Genomic DNA, 25485 nt, shown 5'->3' with positions numbered 1-25485 from the left:
ATAGGGACTTTACAGTAGAGAAATCTGGCAGACGCCACCTTAGGCAAGGGATCAAGGTTAACATAACCAACACTGGGACAAAAAGACATCATGCTTCTCCTGGTGTAATGTACTGAGAGGGACACAACTCTGTGGCACTCCCCCTAAAACTGAACGATCTGAATCTAATTATGAAGAAACATCAGACGAACCCAAAATAAAGGACATTCTACAAAATGACTGGCCTATATTATTCAAAACTATCACGATAAAGAAAAAAAAAGACAAGCTGAGACAACATTCCAGATTAAAGATTAAAGAGACATGACTACTAACTGCAATGCATGATCATGGATTGGATCATGAAATCAGAATTTTAAAAATTAACTACAAAAAACAGTTTTTAGATAAATAAATGATAAATTTGAATATGAACTATGTATGGGTTCAGTAATAATACTGATTCAATGTTAACATTCCTGATTTGTTGTGGGAACGTAAATTGGTATAGCCATGACAGAAAATAATGTGGAAGTTCTGCAAAAAATTAAAAACTCCCATATGATCCAGCACTGCTGGGTACATACATAAAGGAAATGTAATCAGGATCTCAGATATCTGCACTCCTATGTTCAGTGCAGCACGGTTCACAATAGCCAAGACATGGAAACAACCTAAGTGTCCACGTACAGATAAACGGATAAATACGGTACAGTTCATATATACAATGGAATATTATTTAGAAATGAGAAAAAAGTAAATCCTGCCATTTGTGACGACATGGAGAAACCTGGAGGACATAATGTTAAGTGAAATAAGCCAGATAGAGAAAGACAAACGCTTTACAATCACCCTTATATGTAGACTCCAAGATAATTAAAAAGTCAAACTCATAGAAGTAAAAAGTAAAATGATGTTTACTAGGGAATGGGGGGGGGAGGTATGTGAGGGGAATGGGACATGTTGGTCAAAGGGTACAAAGAAGCCAGTATGTAGGATGAATAAGTATAGAGATCTAGAGATCTAAGCTGTACTATATCAGAAATTTGTTAAGAGAGTAAATATCAGATGCTCTCATCACAAAAAAAGATAACTATGTTAGATGATATATTAATTAGCTTGATGTAGTAAGCATTTCACTATGTATATCAAGTCATCATGTTGTACACCTTAAACATGTCCAAATGTGTGTGTGTGTGTGTGTGTGTGTGTGTGTATATATATATATATATGATATGTAGATATCAAGGTCCTACAGGGACTCTTGAGCCCAGGGGTTCTCAAAAAAGAATTTCAAAAGAATTCATAACACCTCAAAATAAATTTTTTTTAATCCCAATGTCCCGCAGAGACTATGAGCCTAGGGGTTCTTACAATAATAACAATAATTTCAAAAGAATTTGTGACAAAAACATAAAGAAAAAATTCCCAGTTTTGACAGTTATGGGGTAGTTGTACAAACCCTGTTCCTAGGAAAAATTGAAGCATTTAGTGATAAAGGTACATGATATCAACAACTTATCTAAAGTGGTCCAGAAAAAATTTATTTATACATATACATGTGTTTGTGTATGTATGTAAACAGAGTATGTTAAAGCAAATGAAAAACAATTGGTGTTCTAGATAAAAGCCATCCAGAAGTTCCTTGTATTATTCTTGAAACTTAAAAAAATTATATCAAGTATACGTTAGTTAATAATAATGCATTGTTATTAGTTATTTCTTCTTTTTTTTTAATCCTCACCTGAGGACATTTTTCCATTTTTTGTTCAGACAGAATGGGAGGAAGAGAGAGAGAGAGAAACATCGATGTGAAAGGGACACATCGAGTGGCTGCCACCCGCACGACAAACCAGGGCCGGGGACAAACTGCAACCGAGGTACATGCCCTTAGCGGGAACCGAACCCGGGTCTCTCTGGACCATAGGCCAATGCTCTAACGGTTGAGCCAAACCGGCCAGGGCAATTTCTTAATAATAATATATTATAAACTTAAAATTTGCTAAGAGAATATATCCCAAGGGTTCTTCTCTCTCACACGCACGCGCACACACACACACACACACACATCCACACACGGTAACTATGAGAGGTGATTGATATGTTAATTAGTTGATATGTTAATAGTTGATTTGTTAATAGTTAATTGATATGAAATGATTGTGATAATCATTTCACAATGTGTGTGTGTGTATATATATATCAATATCAAAACATCACATTGCACACCTTAAATATATATTTTTGTCAAAAATAAAAATTCACCCTCCTCCCCCTAAAAAAAGCCATAAACAAGGCAAAAAAATTGCCTTGCCCTGGTCGGTTTGCTTAGTGGTTGGAGTGTCGGCCTGTGGACCAGAGAGTCCCAGGTTCAGTTCCTGCTAGGGGCATGTACCAAAAAAAAAAAAAGAGAGAATTGCCTTGATTATATTAGATATTCAACACAGACTTTTTTGTTTGTTTTAGTTTTTTATCCTCACTCGAGGACATTTTTGTATTTATCTTCAGATAGAGCAGAAGGGAGAGAGGGAGGAAGAGAGAGAGAAACATGATATGAGAGAGACACACCAAGTGGTTGCCACCCATGTGACTCCAACTGGGGCCGGGGCACACTGCAACCAAGGTATGTGCCCTTAGTGGGAACTGAACCTGGGACTCTCTGGTCCACAGGCCAACGCTCTAACTGCTGAGCCAAACTGGCCAGGGCTCAACACAGTCTTAAGATGAAACCTAACAGAAAACATAGTCAAAGGGTTGCATTATATTTTATTTTATTTTTTTTTAATTTTTTTTTTTATCCTCACCCAAGGACATTTTTCCATTTTTTACTCAGATAGAGCGGGAAGGAGAGAGAGGAAGAGAGAGAAACATCGATGTGAAAGGGACACATCGAGTGGCCGCCACCCACACACCCCAACCAGGGCCGGGGACAAACTGCAGCCAAGGTACATGCCCTTAGCGGGAACCGAACCCGGGTCTCTGTGGACCGCAGGCTGACGCTCTAACCGCTGAGCCAAACCAGCCAGGGCAAAGGGCTGCATTTTAAAGCATTGTTCATTTTATACTTGAGGTACCATGTAGCTTTAATTAAAAAGTAACTACCTTTACTTGAAATGTTTTACATTTATGTTTATATATATCTATATACATATCCATTTCTATATATATCTATTTATATATATAACTATGATATATATATATGTTTACATATATCACAAAGTTCTATACACATGGTAGCTACAGAACAGGGAGCAGAGTGGTTAAGAGTGGGGCTCTAGATTCATATGAGCATAGACTCAAATCCCAGCCCACCATTTATTAGCTGCCTAATCTTAGCAAAGTACTAAACCTCTCTGTACCTAAATTTATTCATTTTTATTTATTTGTTATTTATTTATTTATTTAATCCTCACCCGAGGACGTTTTTCCATTTTTTGTTCAGATATAGAGGGAGGGAGAAAGAGAGAGAAACATCGACGTGAAAGGGACACATCGAGTGGTTGCTGCCTGCATAACCCAACCAGGGCCGGGGACAAACTGCAATCAAGGTACGTGCCCTTAGCGGGAACCAAACCCAGTCTCTCCGGACCCCAGGCCGACGCTCTAACCGCTGAGCCAAACTGGCCAGGGCAAATTTATTCATTTTTAAAATGCAGACAATAGTTTCTAATTCTTAAGATTCTTGTGAAGATCTCAAATGTGAATACATGTATAAAAAGCTCAGCACATTTAACACATGAGAGTTATTATTTCATTGTTTTTAGAAAGAAATCTCAAAAGAAATGAGTCTTTAACCTAAAAGATCATGAACTGAATGCCAAATCTCTTGAGACTGAGGTCACAATCTGCCCCATACCACTGCAAAACAAGGAGAAAAAGCTGAGCAAAGGGGACCAGCTCAGAGTTCTTAAACTAAAAATTTAAATGTAAATGAAACAAAACTCCTCTTACGAGATTATGATGTCAAAATATATTTAGAACAATGTATTAAAGAATAGTCTTTATTTGAAAGTACCTTTGATTGTGCCTGGTTTACAAATCAAGTTTATGTTCAATATGTGAGATACAGATATTTTTAAAAAGCATCCTTAATGCCTGTCTGAATCTCCATAAGGAAGAACTACCTAACCACGTGGACTCTGCAAGTTTGTAAGAGTCATGGTTAACAGAATTTTATTTAGTAATTAAGGTATTGAAGGTAAGAAATCATAAATGCTGTCATTTATCAGAAGTTAATAAATACTGGACTTCCGGTCAAGATGGCGGGTAGGTAAACGCTCTATCGTGTCCTCCCACAACCACATTAAAGTTACAACTAAACTACAGAACAACCATCATTCAAAACCGCCTGAAATCAAGCTGAATGGAAGTCCTACAACTACGGAATTAAAGCAGCAGCCACATCCAAACTGGTAGGAGGGCGGAGGGGACGGGCTGGTCCCACACCCACGTGTGGCGGATAAAATCAGGAGGACACCTCAGCTGGGAAGGTCCTCCCTGAGGACTGAGGGGTCCCCGGCCCACACCAGACGCACCGCTCAGGGTCCCAGTGCCAGGAAGAGAATCCCCATCACTTCTGGCTGGAAAAACCAGCAGGAACTGAGGCTCAGGGAGGCTGAGGCGGCTGGAGCCCCAGGCAGCTCCTTAAAGGGCCCGCGCACGGACTTATCGGACTCTCTCCCTCTAAGCTTGGAGAGGAGGCAGCTCGAGGAGCACCAGAGACGTACAGGGAAGAACTGAGCTGTTTGGCACTGGAGCGAGGGCTGGAGAGGGGGCTTTCTCGGGGACAAACGTGCTGTCAGAGGCCTTTGTTCCTTTGGTGAGCCCTTCCCAGGGGCAGCAGACAACCGCCATATCTGGGACTCCAGCAACCTGGCTCACACTGGTAGCCCCGCCCTCGTGACTCCCTGAGGCCCCGCCCCACCCAACTTTCAGGCCCACCCAAGCTGTTGCCACTTGCTTAACCATAGCATTGGCCTGTCGTGGATCCTGCTTCAAGTTTTTCCTAAATTCTTTCAAATGAGCAGCATCTGGTCTCAGCTAGCCCCATACCGCTAGTTAAGTAATAACACAGAAACAAACACAGGGAGGCAGCCAAAATGAGGAGACAAAGAAACAGGTCCCAAATGAAAGAACAGAACAAAACCCCAAGAAAAGAACTAAGCGAAATGGAGGTAAGCAACCTAACAGATGCTGAGTTCAAAATACTGCTTATAAGGATGCTCAATGAACTTAGTGAGAACCTCAGTGAGCTTAGTGAGGGCCTCAAGAGCATAAAAAAGGACCAGTCAGAAATGATGGATGCACAGTCAGAAATGAAGGAGACATTAACTGAAATAAAGAATAATTTACACAGATTAAATAGTAGAGTACGTAAATCCAAGAAGCAAACCATCGATTTGGAATATAAGGAAGCAAAAAACGCCCAATCAGAACAGCAAAAAGAAAAAAGAATCCACAAAAATGAAGATAGTGTAAGGAGCCTCTGGGACAACTTCAAGCGTGCCAACATTCGCATCTTGGGGGTGCCAGAAGAAGAGTGAGAACAAGAAATCGAAAACCTGTTTGAAACAATAATGGCAGAAAACTTTCCTAACTTGGTAACAGACATACAAGTCCAGGAAGCAGAGAGAGTCCCAAACAAGATGAACCCCAAGAGGCCCACACCAAGACACATCATCATCAAAATGCAAAAGGTTCAAGACAAAGAGAGAATCTTAAAAGCAGCAAGAGAAAGGCAGCTAGTTACCTACAAGGGAGTTCCCATAAGGCTGTCAGCTGATTTCTCAAAAGAAACTTTGCAGGCCAGAAGGGAGTGGCAAGAAATATTCAGAGTGATGAAAAGCAAGAATCTACAACCAAGATTACTCTATCCTGCAAAGCTGTCCTTTAGAATCAATGGCCATATAAAGAGTTTCCCAGACAAGAAAAAGTTAAAGGAGTTCATCACCACCAAACCGTTATTGTATGAAATGATGAAGGGTCTTTTTGAAGAAAAAGATAAAATATATGAAGAAACAAAATGGCAATGAATACATATCTATCAACAATGGAATCTACAAACAAAATGAACAGGCAGAACAGAAACATTCTCATAGACACAGAGAACATTTTGTTGGCTGCCAGATGGGAGGGGTGTTGGGGGAATGGGTGAAAAAGGTGAAGGGATTAAGAAGCACAAATTCATTGCTAGACTGACAAACCTCAAAGGGAAAGGGGTTGGGGGGTGGGAAGAAATAAACCAAAGAACTTATATGCATAGCCAATGGACACAGACAATAGTGTGGGAAAAGGCGGGAGGGGGGTGGGAGTGGGGAGGAGGGGGTCAATGGGGAAAAAATGAGGAATATCTGTAATACATTCTACATTCAACAATAAAGATTAAAAAATAAATACATAAATAAATAAAAATAAACTCAAATACCTACATAGGCCAGGCACTGAAAAGAGTCAGCAGAAATCAACAGGGAAGAACTGAGCCCACGGTGACCTGAAGAGTCCACCTAAAGACATTCAAATTCTGTTGTTTTGTTTTAAATATTGTGCCATGTGTGTTCAGGCTGAGTTCAGCTCAGAGGGGCACCTGTTTTGACCATTATGTATAAGCAATATTAATAAAATGGTATATTTCCGAGAATGAATACAGATGTACATAAAAAAATCAGGAAATGTTTCAATGGCACCCAAAAGGCAGTCATATTACTAAAGATATCTGTCCCCCTTTCTACTCATAATTAAGATATAATTTTGTCATAACACATCATCTTTAAGGTTCCTCACAACTGTGACTTTTTTTCTTTTTTTATCCTTTGTTCACATAGAGTGGGAGGGAGAGAGAGGAAGAGAGAGAGAAACATCGACGTGAAAGGGACACACCGAGTGGCTGCCACCTGCACGACCAATCAGGGCCGGGGACAAACTGCAACCCAGGCATGCATCCTTAGCAGGAACTGAACCCAGGTCTCTCTGGACCGCAGGCCGACACTCTAACCGCTGAGCCAAACTGGCCAAGGCACAACTCTGACATTTTTTAAAAATAAAAGTTTATTGATTTTTAGAGAAAGGAAGGGAAGGAGGAGAGAGAAACATTGATTGGTTGCCTCCTGCACCCCCCGCTACTGGGGATCAAGCCTGTTAACTCGGATATGTGCCCTGATCAGAAACCCAACCAGCAACCTTTGGTGCCCAGGATGATGCCCACCAACTGAGCCACACCAGCCAGGGTGCAACTCTGACATTTTAAGATTCCGTGATTGATGGAACAACATTCCTTCATGCTGGTAATTAATATTGAAATAACTTAATTATAAAAAAATACTGCAAATTGCTGAATTCATTCACTGCTGAAGTTTGGCCTACATATTTTTATTTATTTATTTTTTTATCCTCACCCAAGGACATTTTTCCATTCTTTGTTCAGGTAGAGTGGGAGGGAGAGAGAGGAAGGGAGAGAGAGAGAGAAACATCGATGTGAAGGGACACATCGAGTGGCTGCCACCCGCACGACCGACCAGGGCCGGGGACAAACTGCAACCGAGGCACGCGCCCTTAGCGGGAACCGAACCCGGGTCTCTCAGGACCGCAGGGCTCAGCGGTTAGAGCGTCGGCCTGCGGTCTGGAGAGACCCGGGTTCGGTTCCCGCTAAGGGCGCGTGCCTCGGTTGCAGTTTGTCCCCGGCCCTGGTCGGTCGTGCGGGTGGCAGCCACTCGATGTGTCCCTTCACATCGATGTTTCTCTCCTCTCTCTCTGTTCCTCTCTCTCCCTCCCACTCTACCTGAACAAAGAATGGAAAAATGTCCTTGGGTGAGGATAAAAAAAAGAAAAGAAATATATTCAATTTGTATTTTTGACATGGTACCAATCCAGCCTTTATCCCACTGAAACACCTACCAATCACGATTTTAAAAATTTTAAAGTAGCAACTCCACTTTTATTAAATGCTTTACAGATGGTAGCCAATAACTATACTAGAAAAAGAGAGTACATTTAAGTGAACAATATCCACTGTCCCCAAAGGCCAAAGTAATCTCTGCTTCCACTAAATTTCCTAGCACTTGGGTATTATTGTTTTATACTATGTATGTTTCATCTTCTCTAATACACTTGAAACCACATAAAGGCAGAAGCATGTGTTATTCACATTTTATTCCTATCAATAATCATTTTGTACTTGCACAGAAATGGCTCATGAAAAATACCCCAAGAGATATCAACCATTTCTTAAGAGAATAATGATGATATGATATTAAACTCTCTCCAATTCTGAAATAAACTGAGTTTTTATATGGTTGAAATTATTGTTATGCTTTTAAAAAGTCTCTACAATTCAGAAATGTTCTCGGTATCAGTAGCCGGTCATGTGACTGTTTAAGCAATAATATTTTTAGATAGATAAATACTGCAATAAGTTTAGAATCTTTTGATTTGAGAAAACTTTAAGAAAGGTACTTAAGCCTAAACTTAGATTTAAACATTTATTTGAGAGAAAGACATAGTTTTAGAAAGTGTTACTTGTAATCGTTAAGTCTTACCTGAGGATTCCACCCTGGATCTAATTTTCTAACTGCTGCGATATACTCCTGCATTGCTTGGCGTGGGCTCGAATCACCAAGTGCTTTCCATGCTTCCCTATAGCAGAGTATCCAAAACGACCATCATTAACTATGTAAGTAACACAAACAGCATGTTTCTTTTTATTTAAGAAATTGGCATATACATTTTACGGGTCTGGAGATATGGATATAATAAGCCATAGATGAGCAGCCCTCTCTATTCTGCATTTACATTTGTCTATAGCAATTCAGATCTTCTCATCCCACCTAAAGAGCCTGTTAGACCTTTTTTTCCTAATCACCTTCACCCAGGACATTTTAATAATACAGATATATTGCATACCTGTTGAATTCTGGAAGACCACAAACTAGTGTAATATCTAAGATTTTATAATTCCCCAAAACCAACTTTCACCCCTGTTGAAAATGTCTGATCTACAGACCAACAAAAGTAGGTCCATCTTATGAATTCAATGTACTTATGGCATTTGGTAACAGAGAACTAACCATCACACAAAACAACATTCCCTGGAAAAATGCCTCAAACGTCTTGTGTAAGAAGTGAGAAATACACCTCCCCTCCCCTCCTGCTGTTATCTCATCAAGCTGCTGGCAGTGGATCCTGAGGCCTGGGCAGGGACTTCAGAGGGCTGGGGAGGACAGAGTTAAGAATACGAATGGGTGAGTGGGCAGGGACTTCCCGCACTATCGATACCAAGAGTAATGTTTTAGTCCTGAGTAACAGTTTAGTCTTCTTTTCTGCAAGCTTCCAGGACAGGCTCCTTCCTGGTTTTCCCTACCAATTCTACTTCCAACCAGGAAGTAAACCCATGATCCACTGTGACCCAGAACTCAGTTCCACAGTTTTTTAACCACCTTTCTGCTTCTATGATGAATATAACCTTTCTGAGATTTCTAATTTTCTTTTTACTGACTCTCTTAATTAAGAGTTCTTGGTATATATCCTAACACTTTACCCATAAATATATCAGCATATATCAAACTGAGAAAATTTAACATCAATACAATCAGATTTCCCTATAATTTCCTTCATAGCTTTCTTCTCCCAGACTCTGGGAGCCAGTCCAGATTCATACATAGCTTGAGTTTCATGTAGCTTTAGCCTTTTTTATCTTCCATGATATTGATATTTTCAAGAGTCCAAATCAGTTGTTTTATAAACGATTCCTCAATTTGGATTTGTCTAATTGTTTTCTCACCTACAGGGTATTCATGCCAAAAGCAATTAATCACGATTAGGATCAGGTTAAATATTTTGTCAAGAGCAGTGCATGGGTGACATGTCCTAGACAACGCGCGCTGTCAGAGGGCCCGTGATATCAGTTTGTTCCGTCATCAATGATGAGACTGAGGACTTGGTAAAAGCAGTATCTCCTGTTTTCTTCTTTATAATGAATAAGTAAACTGTGGGTCAGCGTGAATAAATATTGCTCCCTAGTAGTTTTTCATCTACTGGTTTTAGCATCCAATTTAGATTCTTGCCTGAATTATTATTAGTGGTTGTAAAATCTAAACTTTGTAAAATTGTTAAATACAATTTAAAACCAGGCAAGTATAGGAAAAAATAACAAAGCTATAAATTTTCATAAATTAAAACAAAAAACTCACAATAAAAGTTTTGTCAGTTATTCTCTACAAAGCAATAAAGCGCAATCAGAGAGTTATTCATTAACACTGGCAAAGAAACCCTGGGCCAGAATGAAAATCAAAGCACTGCTTCCTTTGCTGAGAATGTCCTACACACATAAGCAGGTCAGCGGAACTACGCGGTGCGCCTTATGCCGTAACTGACGTATGGCTTCAAGCACGACTTGTGCAGGGGACCACATTCTGAACAGCACTGCTCTAGAAAGTACAGCTAGAATCCATTTTTAGCACTTCTATCTACAACCATATTTCTTTCTTTCTTTTTTTAAACCTACCCTCTATATATTTAATTCTAGGGCTAATGCTTCAAAGTCCTTCCTGCTATAACTAAGGTTCCCTGTTGTGTGCAATTCCTCTTTTCTCATTCAGACAAGGTAAGAGGAAATAAGGCCTCATATGATTAAGAGGAAACCTCTGAATTTCAAGTAAAAAAAATTGGGGAGGGTATAATTCTTTTACATATTCAAGAAAGAAGTGAACTAAGTAAGCATCTGTTTTTTTACCTCCTTCTTCGCAAGAGGTTACGGTCAGCACTTCTTTACTGTGGTAGGTGGGGCAAGGAACAGAAGAGCACGGAAGAGGAGATAAAATCGGGGCGGGGAGAAGAGGTGGCTGTATGACAGGAAAGGGAACCTCCAGCAACAGCTCACAGGGCCACTCTCTAAGAAGCTCTTCTTATGTAAGGGATGCACGCCTGTTGTGAACTACTTACATACCAACATCATGGCACAAGAACCCTTTAGGAGACTTAGCTAAAATCGGATTCTTTTAATCTCTCTCCCAATTGCCTGCCCTTAGCAGTCTACAGCAGAGAGATTAATATAAAAATAATTCTTTAATCTGCTCACCCCTTTCTAATTCCTAAACACCTAAACCATTTCCAACCATCCCAATAGAGTCCAAGAATTTCTCACCATTTTTGCTTTCCTTCAAAATCAAAGAAGCCTGGTTTAGGAGTATTGCAATTTCCAACTTTGACCTATATGAAAAGGGAGAAAAATAAAGATCTTATTTTTCAAAGAAATGCCAGAGAAACCTTTTATTTTCAAATTTACTATGTGTACTCAGTAACTACAGGCTAGAAAATACCCACATTTATACAGAGTAACAAAATTTAACATTCTTTGCAGAAGCAAACAAAAAGACAAACTTGAAATACAGGCTGGTTTTGCTTACTGTACAAAACAAATTATCTAAATATGTTTATCTAATACTACAATATTTTCATTTTTTTTCCTTTATTGATTTTAGAGAGAGAGGAAGTGAGAGGGAGGGACAGAAACATCAATGAGAGAGAACATTAATTGGCTGCCTCCTACATGCCCCCCACTGGGGATCAGGCCCACAACTTGGGCATGTACCCTGACCTGGAATCGAACTGACGACCTCTTGGTGCATGGGTCGACGCTCAACCACTGAGCCACACTGGCTGGACTAACACGATAATATTTTTTAAAATATGAGTGACAAACAGTTGCATTTCTAAGTTAATACACAAATTATTTATGACAAATTATAAATACAGATTATGCAATCCCAATTACCATTTATAATACAGAAGAATTTTAAAACATGCAATTAACAAATTTTAAAATACAGTTTATCACAACTCATAATATTGTTTGTTTATGTTGAACTCATAATACTCTTAGCATTTTATTTCTCCCCAATTCCAGGATAAAACACACTATTTTTAAAGTGATCTATTATCAACTAATCAATATAAATTTACATGTCGGAAGCTGTGCAAAAAATTTGCAATAGTTTCTCAACAATATAAATTCTAGCTATTCCACAATCTTTTCTTGTTTGTGGTCAATACTTATTTTAATCCAGTTAAACCATGCCAGTAATCATCTTCACTGTGAATAAGCATAAACAAAATTCACACAAGTGCAGAAATCACTATCCAGCCCAGTTCCCACTGCCAGAATTGATCTCCCTTCCTGATGAACTCTCATAGCACTTACTCCTTGTGATACAATCTACGACAGCACTTTTCACTTTTACTTTCTGTTAGGAAGTTTTGTATAAAGACTCATCTTTCTATCAGAATACAGCCTGTAAGAAACCATTCTTAACGTAATCATAGCACCTAATAGTGCCTAACTTAAGGTAGTAAAAAATGCTTGTTGAATATACCATGACTGTATTAAGCATATGTTCAAAAAAACACCTACTTTTCCTAATGCTAAACACCACAATCTGACCCCAATCCACTCCTTGGGGACCTTCCCACTACTTCCAGTTACTCTTCTACACTTGAATTTTGTTAAAATCAAAGTGATGGTCTACTCGCTAACCAGACTGGTCTACTCACTCCCTTAGGGATTTTTATTCTGAGTTTTGCTCAATGTAATTCTCTTCACCAGAAATGCCTTCTCTTCTCCCCTGAGCTTTCCAAAATGCCATACCTCCTACTCAAGGCTCAGATTCTAAGAACCCTTTCAGTCCACAATGATCTCATCCATCCCTGAAGTCGTAACAATGATCATCTATCATTTGCTTAGTGATTTGTCACAATTAATCTGGTGGTTACTGAAACGCACACTTATACAGGAACAGCCCTGCTAGGAAAGGACAGGGAAGTGGAGAGCAGCAGCTGTATCCGCTGCACGAAAGCTCCACCTATGGTATATCGAACGAGCCACACAACAATCCCGTGAGGTTTGCCACTGCAAACTCCTTTTATAAATGAGAACAGACGGTGGAGGAGGGTTGTCACAGTCCACACATCAGTAAATCCTAATCACTAGTGAGGATTTGAATCCAGGACTGTTTGACTCCAAAATCCAATATTCCTTTACTATATAACATTCAGTTGTACATGTTACACAGAATCTAGGCTTCAATTCTGGCATCTCTAAAATCACCTGAACTGCTGGACTGATAGAAAAGAAATATGAAATGAGATGAACTACTAGACATCATAAAAAGAGCTATTACTATTTTTGTTTTTTAACCAGACACCAGCCAGTGGCAGAAACAAATACTAATATCTATTCTCCATTTCTCCTACAGTAATAGAATAGAAGTCTCAGACAGACAAAAGGTCATCCAGCTAAATATTACATGTAGCCATGCAACTTCTGCCTCAGCCAAGGGACTGAGTATGTGTAAACGTGATATAAATATCTTTCTTAAAAAGAAAGGGGGCTTGTCCTTCCCTTTCTCTTGGCCTGTCTAAATCACACATGTGCCCATAGTGAGCCATCTCTGGCCATGGACAGAGAATCATACGGCAGCAGTTCTCAAACTCTTTGATCTCATGATCCCTTTACACTCTTAGTAACTGAGGACCCCAAAGAGCTTTGTTTATGTGGGTTATAGCCATTGATATTTACCACGAGAAATAAAAAGAAACTTAAAAATATGTTTAATTCATTTAAAAATAATAATAAACTAGCCCAGCCAGTGTGGCTCAGTGGTTGAGTATGGACCCAAGCACCAAGAGGTTGCTGGTTCAATTCCCGGTCAGGGCACATGCCCAGGTTGTGAGCCAAATCCCCAGTAGAGGGAATGCAAGAGGCGACAAACTGATGTTATCTTTCATTGATATTTCTCTCTCTCCCTCTCCCTTCCTCTCTCTACAATCAGTGAAGAAAAAAATTTTTTTTAAATAATAATAAACTCATTACGTTAACATAAAAATTTATAAAAAATAGCCCTGGCCGGTTTGGCTCAGCGGTTAGAGCATCAGCCTGCGGTCCAGAGAGACCCAGGTTCGGTTCCCACTGATGGTGCATGCCTTGGTTGCAGTTTGTCCCCGACCCTTTTTGGGTTGTGTGAGTGGCAGCCACTTGGTGTGTCACTTTCATGTCGATGTTTCTCTCTCTCTGTCTCTCTCTCTCTCTCTCCCCCTCCCACTCTATCTGAACAAGAAATAGAAAAGTGTCCTCGGGTGAGGATAAAAAAAAAAGTTATAAAAAAATAACCATACAGTCTAAAGCAAAAAGAAAAAATAAATTAGTGAAAAAAGTGACATTGGCTCTGGCCGGTTTGACTCAGCAGTTAGAGCACTGGCCCATGGACCAGACAGTCTTGGGTTTGGTTCCCGCTAAGGGCACGTACCTCGGTTGCAGTTTGTCCCCTGCCCAGTTGGGGTTGTGTGGGTGGCAACCACTCAACGTGTCTCTCTCACATCGATATTTCTCTCTCTCCCTCCAGCTCTATCTGAAGATAAATGCAATAATGTCCTCGGGTGAGGATTAAAAAAATAAATAAATAAAATACAAAAGTGACATTGTTTTACATTTTGCAAATCTCTTTAACATCTGCTTTAGTATATTCTCAGATATCTACTGCTGCATTCCATCTACTGCAATATGTTGCTTTGGTTGAAGTATATGAAGAAAATTCAGCTTCACACAGATATGCTGTTAGAAAGGAAAGAGGTATTTTAGCAGCATTTTCAGATAACTGTGGATATTCTTTTTTGATACCACACCAAAACTCATAAGTGGCAGTTTCTTTAAGGTTAGCTGCAATCTGGAATCTGAAGTCATATCAATGAATTTTTATCCTGTTACATTAAAATCCATTGTTCTGACTTGCACTTTGAAAGGTTCTTTTACCCACACATAACTTGTAACATTATTTGGGAAACATCGTTACTGAGTAAATTATGCAGACTTTCCAAATGTTAACACATTTCATTACATAACAGCAAAAGTTCACAATTATTAAAATCACCACTAAACTAACCAGAAAAGTGTTTAAGTATTAGGACGCTGTCAAGTTCATGTGGCAGATTTTCCATACATCTAATTTTCACTGGAAGGCTCAAATGTTATCACTGGCAACAAATACTGTCAGTTGTTTTCCTTAAAGTGATAGGCTCCCTTCATTCATTTTTAAGAAACTTTCTCCTAAATGCTCAAATCTCAATAAGCATAGTTTATCTGTGAGTTGTTCTACTAAGTAAAAATGTTTACTTAAAAAGTGGATAGCTCTGCCCTGGCCGGTTTGGCTCAGTGGTTAGAGTGTCCACCTGCGGTCCGGAGAGGCCCGGGTTCGGTTCCCGCTAAGGGCATGTACCTCGGTTGCAGTTTGTCCCCGGCCCTGGTTGGTCGTGCGGGTGGCAGCCACTCGATGTGTCCCTTTCACGTCGATGTTTCCCTCTCTCTCTCTTCCTCTCTCTCCCTCCCACTCTGTCTGTACAAAAAATGGAAAAATGTCCTCGGATGAGGATTAAAAAAAAAAAAAAAAAAAGTGGATAGCTCAGCTTGTAACTCAAAAATTACACAAGTGGTTTTTCTTGAAAAAGCCAACATAATTCAATATGCAGAAGTGCTTTGTGTATACCCTCCATTTCATTACATACAATATGAAAGAGACTTGAACTCAAGAGTTCATAGTTAATAAAAATCAGTAATTTTTACTGCTTCAACAAAGACATTTTAAGTGAAACTGGCTATTTTTTTTAACTCTGAGTGCATGGTGGGGAAGAAATATGACTACTGGTACAATTTATTGCCAGTGCCTTGATTCATGGTAATGTACAGTCGTCCCTCGCCACTTCGCGCTTCGACTTTCACAGCTTCACTCTATCGCGGTTTTTTCCAAATACATTTATTCAAATTCATTTATTATGGTAGTCTGGAACTGATTAACCGTGATAAACAAGGGCCGACTGTATAGGCAGTTTTATCCACCATGACAGCACAGAAAGAAGTCTATTAGTATTATTATAAAAATAGTTTGATCTTACAGATCCCCTGAGAAAGTCTCAGGCATTCTCTGGGGTCCATAGACTAAAATTTGAGAACTGGCTGCCTTGGGGCATGGCTGAGCTACAAGACAAAGACCAAGCCCCTGCATGATCTCCTACCAGTCCGAGATCACCTACCTCCAGACCATTATATGAGCTGAAAATACAAGTCCAGCAGCTGACCCTGTATCCCAACTGACACAGAGCTTTTGTATTCCCAAATTCAGTTCTGGATCCAGAAAAGACAGAGAAAATAAAACTACAGGGTTTTAAGACATCATGAGTAAGATTCCAAATCATTAGATAATAAGTCATAAGCTACAAAGCAGAGTTATAAAATGTACCACTTTAACAGAGAATCTAAACTCTGTTCTCTCTGATATATATGATATATCCAGTGCCCTCGAAACAGAATATATCAGCAAAGGTTGCCAATGGTGAATTCCAGTGAATCAAGTGTACCCAGGTTCAAGTAGGAGGACATGGGTAGTCTAACCTGTACTAGTACTGAAGGCTCCTATACAATGAAGCCAAAAGGAGTTTGAAAATTTCATTGTCCCAATATTTTCACAGGGGTCAATTAGTTATCTTTCATTGGGAGACTGTAGGCTAGTGTTCAGAGAACAAAAAAACAAAACCTGTCAATTGGTGTGATCTTTTTGAAATTTCACTAAAAGATTATTTTAGAGCCATAAGCTTACCTGAAATTAAAAGAGCTGTTAGGTAAGTTCAGGGCTCTGTCGGAGAAAAGAAGGTTCATATCCTAGTTTATTTTTATCACCTTCCTGCTGACAACCTGAACTATTTAGCCAACAAAATAGGGTGCTATTCCGAATACAAAATGTAGTTATTTTACGAGAAATTTTCCACCACGCAGGAATTATATTGCACATTCAACTTTATTATTCTATCAAAGATGCTATTTTTAACACTGTCTCAGAATTCTGTTACAAATAAGATATTTAAAAGATATTGATGAAAACTGTGTCCCGATGTCATATCTAAGTAAGCATAATCTATTCCCCAATAATGAAGAATTTTATTTTCCAGATACAGAGTATCTCTAGACACCATACCATCAAATTCTTGAAAAGATGAGGAATACGCCTCTTCCAGACTACCTGGATTAAGTGAGTACACCTGAGACAGAGTGGTTGACAGGTGGCTGTAGTTCACTGATGACTTTGAAATCAGATCTTTAAAAATGATGACACTAATGTCAATAATAAATATATGTCCTAGAAAAAATTTTCTCTAGAAAATTTGGAGAAATTCAGTCTTACACTGCCCAGAGAATCAATCATCAGTGGGACATGTTACAGGTCCTAGCACAATGATCAAGAAATTCTTGTTAAATAATTGAAAGTGTTATTGTAATGTAACTAGGATAGGGTAAGTGACCAAAGAGAAAATAGATATCCAGAACTTCTGCAAGAAAGCAAATTACAAGGCCAATTCAGGGACAATTTTCATTTACACTATGATTTATACCATTTGCATCGACAATTTTCTCTCTCAGGAATGTAACTGATATTCATCAATCTTCAAAAAAGATTAATCTCTAGTCAGTATATTTCAGTTGAAGAATACAGAGTGACCCCACAACTATTTTTTAAAAAAGAAGAAAAATACAAGGAAAAATAAATACCAAGAGGCAAAGGAAAAGTTCTTTAAAATTTGATAAAATACAATGGGCTAATATCCAGCACTTCGTTGCTTCCAATGTTCTAAAGAGCTGGAGTTTTCCTGAATTGTTCTTTAACTCATCAGCGAGTTTTCAGAAGTGTTTAAATCTGGACTCTGGACTCCTCAAGTAACTTTGTAAGTCTCCTGAAGGCAAATATCATGATGCTCTTGCTTCTTTGCACTCCTTGTAGGCATAACACCCAAGAGTTTTGCACATAAAAGATGCTGAACAAGTATTTGATGATCATGATAAAGCAATTATTTTTCCTTCTGATACTTAATCATATGACTCTTTGAATGACTAAATATATCTTAAATGACATTATTATTATTTTTATTTCCGTATTTCCAAGTAAAGTTCAGGGCCTTAGTGTCAGGAGCTACAAGGTAGTTCTAGTTCTCACTGATTTATCTGTATGACCCTAGGCAAGTTACCTACTCTCTTTGGGAATCTCTTTCCTTTTCTGTAGAAGAAAAGCATTATTTCATCTGGTGTTTTCGAGCTCTATTATTTTTATAATTGTATCTAACAGACAGAAGCATATGCAGCCAAAACATGTCTCAAGTATTAGGAGTTTTTAAAAAAATCAAAGTAATAATACTTTATTTTGTATTGCGTTACCCCCCCGCCCCTTTTTTAAGCAGTCATATATTCTCTTGGATCTCAAAATATTCATTTTTTAGCATTACCTCCATATGACGCTTTGGCAAGAATGAATGACAAATCTTATTTTGTCATCCTCATTTTGTAACAGTTCTAAAGCTGGTAAAAGCATAAATGCAAGGTCGCTGAGCAAAGTCGGAGAAAACAGAAAATCTGTCATTCAGTGTCCATGGAGCTAAACATCGTTCTTAGGATAGCAGACAGGTCCTTTCCATGTCCATAAGGATGCTAATCTTTACGGGATGATGAAAAAGCAAACAAACAACAAAACAAAAAACAGCACAACACACAGACACACAGACACCTCATTACTAGCCATTTATCAAGTACGTTTACTGTTAGTGTTTGTTGGAAAGAGAAGGCCCTCATCTCTCTCCCGCATCTACCCCTCCCCTGCGACTTTACCTGCTTGTACCTGGCATACAGGTACAAGAGCTGCTCCCTGCTGGCCACGTGAACCAAGCCCTGGAGGTGCGCTGCAGCCTTCTCAAACAGCTCGGTCAGGCTCCCGGACGCCGCGGTCTCGGGGCTCTGGAGGGATTCCACTTCACCAGAGTCGTCCCCCGAGCTCAGCTCTCCGCCGCTGTCGCCCGTGGTGGTCCCCGCGGACAGGAACGGAGAAGCCATGTGTCCTCGCCCAGTCCGACCCTCGGAGTCCGCTCGGTCGGGTGTAACGCCGGCTCAGGGGCCTGGCCGACCAGTCCGGGTCCTGGGCCCGCGATGGAGTTGGACCCCAGCTCACTTACTCCGCTCTCCCTCCCCGACCTGTGCCTCCCCCTACTTCTCTCCCGGGGCGTGCCGGGCAGGTTCGGCTACCCTCTGCAGCCCTTCCCGGTGGACCCGGTTTCCTCCAGCTCCCAGGGGCTAACTGTGGGCTGCGGGCGGCCCGGGGCCCCTCCAGCCGCGCGGGGTCCTGGGAGCAGCGTAGCCAGCTCTCCTGGAGAAGAGGCGGCAGTGAGCGGCGGGGGCGGGGCGACGTGGGCGCGGGCGGCGTGCGCGCCTGGGCACGCGCACGAGCACGCGCACGGCTACGCTCCGCACCACAGGAGATAACGTGCGTGGTCCCACGTTATGCGCCGTCCTCTAAGGGGCACTCTGGGACCCTGCTGGGGTGACAGCGCTTAGGGAAGTTGTTCCCCGTCGTTGGGGTGTCCCTTCATCGGTTAGCTGAAATGAGTACCCAGAGACTCCGGAACCCGTCTCAGAATGGGCCGCCGGGAGTGGGCGAGGCCTGCGACTTTGGTAGTGTAGCCGGAGGAGTGGCGTCTCGGGAAACAGAGGCGAGGACTAAGGTTCCGCCTGCGCGCCCGCCTCCCGGGTTTTGTGCCCCGGCATCCCGAAAGAGGTGCATCTGTTGTTGGCGAGTTTGACTTGAAGAAATAAAATGGAGTCGCTATAGTCAAGCTGCTAAATTACGAAAATCAAGTAGTTGAGTTAGGAGGAAATGATTTCTGTTCTTGTTTTTAACTAGCCTGCAAACTGAAACTTTTGGACTTTCCAGACCCATGAAAATGCCTGGATATACATCAAACGTTCAGATAAACCTTGGTAACCCCCTGAAGAGCAAAAGAAAGAATGTTCATTTACCTAGACCACCAGTCATCTAGAGGATCACGGTCTAGAACCAATCCCTAGGCTAAGAATGCAGGACTGGTTCCTCTCAAAAATGTACTTTTTATTACAAGAACTCTCAGCTTTTCTTCTGCCCAGTTGTATTTCTGGTTGAAACCTTAAGACCCATGAATAAATCTTTATGTTTTATTTCTAGCCAAAGCCTCCTGGTTTCATTTACACTCAGCTGACAGGCTCTAATTTGAATAATGAATGAAAAATTGGGAGATGGGGCCTTTACAGCCCCAACTGTGTGATTGGTTGAGTCAGCTCCTCTCTGTGTCTTGTTTTACATGCTTTCGGGGGAAGAAGAGGGATCCCCAACTCACAGGATTATGGGGACCCCAGTCCCTGGCCTTCAGCGCTTTGCCACTGCACTTTGCAGACACTGTAAAGTGAAACCAAAAAGTAAGATAGAGTTACGTCCTAAAGAAACTTGCAAAAATACAAAAGCTATAAATGATTATAATAGTTAACATTACTGAGTAGTTATTATGTCCTAAGTGGTTTTAAAAAAAAAATACAAACACTATATTCCTTTAGTACTCAAAACACTGTAATAAGTTCGTCATAATAATACACGGAGAGTGTTCTAAAGGATAGTTATTGGCCCTTTGGGGTTAGGCTTTAGACAGATGGGAAGGGGAGAAGGATAGACAGGATGAGAGAATAATTAGAAAAAAGCAGAAAGATGAGAAAGTTTGGATCAGGATTCAAACATTGCTTGAGTATTGTCAAAGTTCATTTTAAAAAAAGTAAAACCAACAAATGACTTATTGCAATAATTAGTAAAAGTTTATTATGCACACACCAAAAAGACAGTTTGAGAACCTGGAGCTAGCTTTCAAACACGGAATGAGACTCAGAGGAATATTGTTATAAAGCAGCTTACATACTGTGGAGGCATTGGCTGTTTACTCATCACAGTAATTGGTCATTATATTAGAATTTTCTTAAGTGAAAGAGAATTGGTTAGTGACTACCTCATATCAATTTTGGGGAACAATTTAAGTTTTGCTTATGATTTTCAGAAGCATAAGCAAAAAGTGACCTAGGTCAAGTTGGCCTCATTTGCCTTGCAAAATAAGCTAAATTTATTTTTCTTGTATGACTAACCTGGTTTTGTCTGCTAGGGAATTTTCAAGTCTGGTCTCCGCTTGAGGTTGATTTTAACAGTATCCAGATGTGCCATTCAGTCCCTGCCCTCAAGGCACTCACAATCCAGTCTAGGGATGACTGACGAACAAATTCTTGCAGTTAAAATGTGATAACTTATTGAATCCCCTATTGTTAATTCTTACTACTTTAGGTAGGTAGAGGCGTTTCCATTTAGACATAGGAAATCAGCACAGAATGGTTCAGTAACTGGCGCAAGGCTGCACAACTAATGAGTAGAGAAACAGGTAGAGAGGCTAGTAAGTAGAAAAGCTAATAAGAGAAGCTTCTGATATTCAGAAGCTGCCCTGGTGCTCACAGCTAAGCCATGTTATTCTCCTATTAGCTAGAAATAATCTCATAAAATACCAAGTTCAAACAAGGCCATTCTGAAAACATGATAAAATAAGACAAAGCAAAGCACTCTGTAAGTTTGCCTAAGCACAGACAAACACAAAATCATTCTGCCAACCATAAAATGCCAAGGAACCCTTTTCTTGGCCAAAATGGGTGAATACTACCTCTTCACGATTACAGCTTTATTCTCCTCCTAGTCTTCTCTCCCTACAGGTAAGATTGATTAAATTGCCCAGTCGTAGGTTTGCCCCAACTTCTGACAGCATCCAGTCAAGAGCAAATCCCTCTTTGGCCTCTCTTTCAAGTCACCAACCAAAACCCAAATCCTATAATAGCTTCCTTCTGAACCCCTTCTTCTTGAAACAGCCCATGGTTCCCCACGTTGTGTGTTCTTCGCTGCAACAAGTACACCTAGGTTTACTACAGGTGCCTTCCTGTAGGTCTCCAGGAGCTGGAGGGTTTTGACACTTGAGAACACTTGATTTCTTGAAGATTCAATTAAAACTCCCCAACTATCAGGATCTAGTGATTTTGAAGGAATAGATCTTTTATAATTAGTGTTCCCATTCAAGTATTTCTTGGGAACTGTATATGTTTTTCTAAATCTCAAGAAAAATCACCCGACAAATCAGGAAGACAGGAGAAAGTATTACCTTCTGCTAGAATTAAAGTTCAACGACCAAGACAGAGGGGTTACAATTCAAAGGGATCCACTAACAAATTGAAAGCAATAGCAGGAAATGCTCACACCTGGAGTCCAACGTGAGCCAAAGACGGACGAGTAGGCAGGAGAAAAGTTGTCAAGTTCTCATCAGTCTCGCTTGTAGTGGTTGCCAGGTTGTACATATGTTTATGGCTCCATCTGCTGCTAACAGTGAGTCATTCCTGCAAATAAAATAAATATTATATGTATAGTATACTTTATAAAAATTCTATGAGTGATGTTCTGAGTAATAAGTTTTGGAAGCAAAATAAGCCCTTAAACTGGCATTTTCTTTAAATGATTCTAAGTAGTGCTGTTAAACTTTGCTGAGAGATCTGAATGTTAGGTTATTAAACTACTTACTGCCTGACAATGTTTGCCAGCGGTTTTCAATACTCGGCTTTGTGAATGGCTTTGTGAAAACTCCAACACAACATCCTGAACTACTAATCTGAAATCTGGATGAACAAAAGTCATATCTGTTTCATTGGCAAAATCAAAGTTTGGGCAAGCAGACAAAATATTTTCACTCCAAAGTAACTGCCCTGGATTGAGTTCTGTGAATTATTGACATTTTTTACATTATGATAAAAATATGCATTAATTTATCAAAACTATGTTAATTCCTGATGTTTCAGGCACAGTGCTAAGCCCAAAGGATAACAGGATGAACAAGATTAGTCTTCCTTCCTCTCCTTCTATGCAACCATTTGGGCCTCCTTATGGTTCTACAAACCATGCATAATCCAGCACACTCCCATTTTAGTGCCTTTTCAGTTGCTAGTCCTCTTTCTGGAACACTCTATCCCCAGATACCTACTTGGTTTGTCCTCAACTCCTCCAGGTCTTTGCTCAAATGTCACTCTAGTCAAATCTTGGTTGACCGCCCTATTAAAAACTGCAACCCCTTTTCTTTAGACGAGTCGCCACCTAACTTACGATGTATTTTATTCATTTATCACATCATTTTTATATAAGTTTTAAGAAGGCAGGATTTTTATCTGTGTTCATCATTGCTGTATTCCCCAGACCTGGAACACAGCTAAATCTTTATTGAATCAATAAATGGATGAATGTATAAAAGACACAATCATAGTTCTTTAAGGCAGCGATTTTCAACCTTTTTCATCTGATGGCACACACAAACTAATTACTAAAATTCTGTAGCACACCCAAAATTATATTTTTTTGCTGCTCTGACAAAAAATGGATATAATTTTGATTCATTCACACTGAATGGCTATTATTGTATTGGCTGTTGTCATTTTTTCATTTGACAATCAAAGGGGGAAGGGGTCAGTGCCCCTAAGTAAGTATTGCATGTTTAAAAAATTCTTGTGACACGCTGTTGAACCACAGAACATGGGTTGAACATCCCTGCTTTAGGGGATTACAAATAGAAAATTGATAAGGATGATAAAATATTACAAATGATGCGGAAAAGGCACACCAGGCAGAAGAAGTAGCATGGGCAAAGGCACAGTGGCATAAAAATAGCAAGCAATGTTGTTTGTTATCACTCAGTAATAAATAAGATTCAATAAGCAAACATTAAAAATATAGTTAGTTGTTTTTCTCTCTAACCCAGCATGAACTAAAAATCACAATCTATGTTAACCTATTCCTAAGAGGAAACCTTTGCTTAACAAAGACTGCAGTTTTTGCAAATATTAAAAGAATAGCATTCTTATAGGTCAGTGGCTTATTTTAATGTCACTAAATCAAATTGACAGTATTTATCTAGGACATAATCTTCTAGAAAACCCGTGGCCTTTAATCCAATGCTTTAAGCACATTAGTGGGACTCTAGCATATAGACAGATAAGCAGGTAGAGAGAGCTATTAGACTGTATTATCGAATTTGCATAATCTTGAAGTTCTTTTGACCACCTTCAAATAAATAATCAGCAGAATTATACTAAATGCAAAAAAAAGGAAAAAACAAAATACCACAACAGGAAAATCAGACTCCTGATCTTGGAATCTTTGTGAAATCTGTATAATGAGCAAAATTAAATTTAAAAAAAAATCACACCCTCAAGTTCTCAGTAATAGATATTTCCTACTAAAACTTAAGGAAAAATGTGATTAATTTTGAGACTATTTCAGCAGAGGCTGTTTGATGATAATGGACAGCTTAATCCAACATGAATAACAGAAACTTCTGGAGAATGGATTCATGGGTTTAGAAACTAACTTTATAGTAGAGTCTTGTGTAATGCTATGTATCATTACATGGATACAATTATAAGGGCAAATCACATGCTACAAAGCAAAACAGGATTAAATAATAAAATCTTAGCTTACTCTTGGATCTCAGTCCCAAAGAGGTTCCATTGTGCTTGACCACAAAGCAGTACAGAAATCGGTGGACTCAATTAAGTACTTAATGTTGGCTGACTTCTGGCCTACATTTGGGACATTTTGATTGTTGTTGTTAATATATTAGCTAGTACATTAATGAAGTTTAGTGAGTATTCTTTATTAGTAAATGTATTTTTAAAATTTTACGTTATTTTGACTTGCTAAGAATTAATCAAAAGAACTATTTAATGCTGACATTAATCTTTCAGGTAATGTAATCTGATAAAAAGTACACAGGCTGGGGAGACTGATATCATCCTTGTCATCAAGTAACTTAAATTTTAGTTGGAGATATAATGTTAGGATTCATGACACAATTAGAAAATCAAACTAAGACAGTAAAATTAAGTGCTAAATTTTGTGAAGCACATTGAAGTGAAATTATGATAGATTTTTTAGCTGCATATCTTCCTCATAAAAGTCCTCAGTTGAAGCCCTTTAAACGTTAAGTTATTCGCATGAGGACTTACATTTAGATGAGTGACCAAGGGCATTGAACACCCAGTCTTCTTAGCAGTTGGGGCCTTTTATGTCTACTAAAACACACTATGCTCAGAATTAATTAAATTGCAAGAGAGCACTAGTCAATTGGCAGAAGCTAAAATGAACAATTTGTATATGCATTAGAAGTCAAAATGGCCCTGGCCGGTTTGGCTAAGTGGTTAGAGTGTGGGCCTGGGGTCCAGAGAGACCCGGGTTCGGTTCCCGCTAAGGGCATGTACCTTGGTTGCAGTTTGTCCCTGGTCCTGGTTGGGTTGTGCAGGTGGCAGCCACTTGATGTGTCCCCTTCACGTCGATGTTTCTTTCTCTCTCTCTCCCCCGCCTTCCCTCCCACTCTATCTGAACAAAAAATGGAAAAATGTCCTCTGGTGAGGATAAAAAAAGTCAAAATGTTTAAGGAAATTATCTTTGAACTCGAAAGTAAGATATTAAAATATTTCTTATCCATCTCTGTAATCTTTTGGGGGGGTAAAATTTGCTGGTTTGAAGAATAAAGGAGCCAGAAAATAAAAACGCAACTGACACATTTATTTCT

The 25485-nt window shown here is 39.6% G+C and overlaps 1 protein-coding gene across 4 annotated transcripts in view; it reads right to left on the bottom strand.

The window, feature by feature from the left end:
- The window catches only part of ACBD6 (acyl-CoA binding domain containing 6), a 144424-nt gene extending 125239 nt beyond the window's left edge, over positions 1-19185 (bottom strand). For 2 of the 4 annotated variants that reach the window (XM_036273550.1, XM_036273548.1), the window contains exons 1-4: positions 18665-19184; positions 11114-11178; positions 8511-8607; positions 6408-6482 (exon numbers count right to left, since the gene is read on the bottom strand). In XM_036273550.1, the coding sequence (XP_036129443.1) occupies positions 6408-6482; positions 8511-8607; positions 11114-11178; positions 18665-18886 (459 nt within the window). In that variant the 5' untranslated portion in view covers positions 18887-19184. Of the gene's footprint in view, positions 1-6407; positions 6483-8510; positions 8608-11113; positions 11179-18664 lie in introns of all 4 variants that reach the window. The other 2 variants (XM_036273546.1, XM_036273547.1) reach the window with 2 other exon arrangements.
- Between the last annotated feature and the right edge of the window lie 6300 nt (positions 19186-25485).

Source organism: Molossus molossus, unplaced genomic scaffold, assembly GCF_014108415.1.
Source record: "Molossus molossus isolate mMolMol1 unplaced genomic scaffold, mMolMol1.p scaffold_m16_p_20, whole genome shotgun sequence".
NCBI classification, from domain to species: domain Eukaryota; kingdom Metazoa; phylum Chordata; class Mammalia; order Chiroptera; family Molossidae; genus Molossus; species Molossus molossus.
This window is presented reverse-complemented; position numbering and strand designations above follow the sequence as displayed.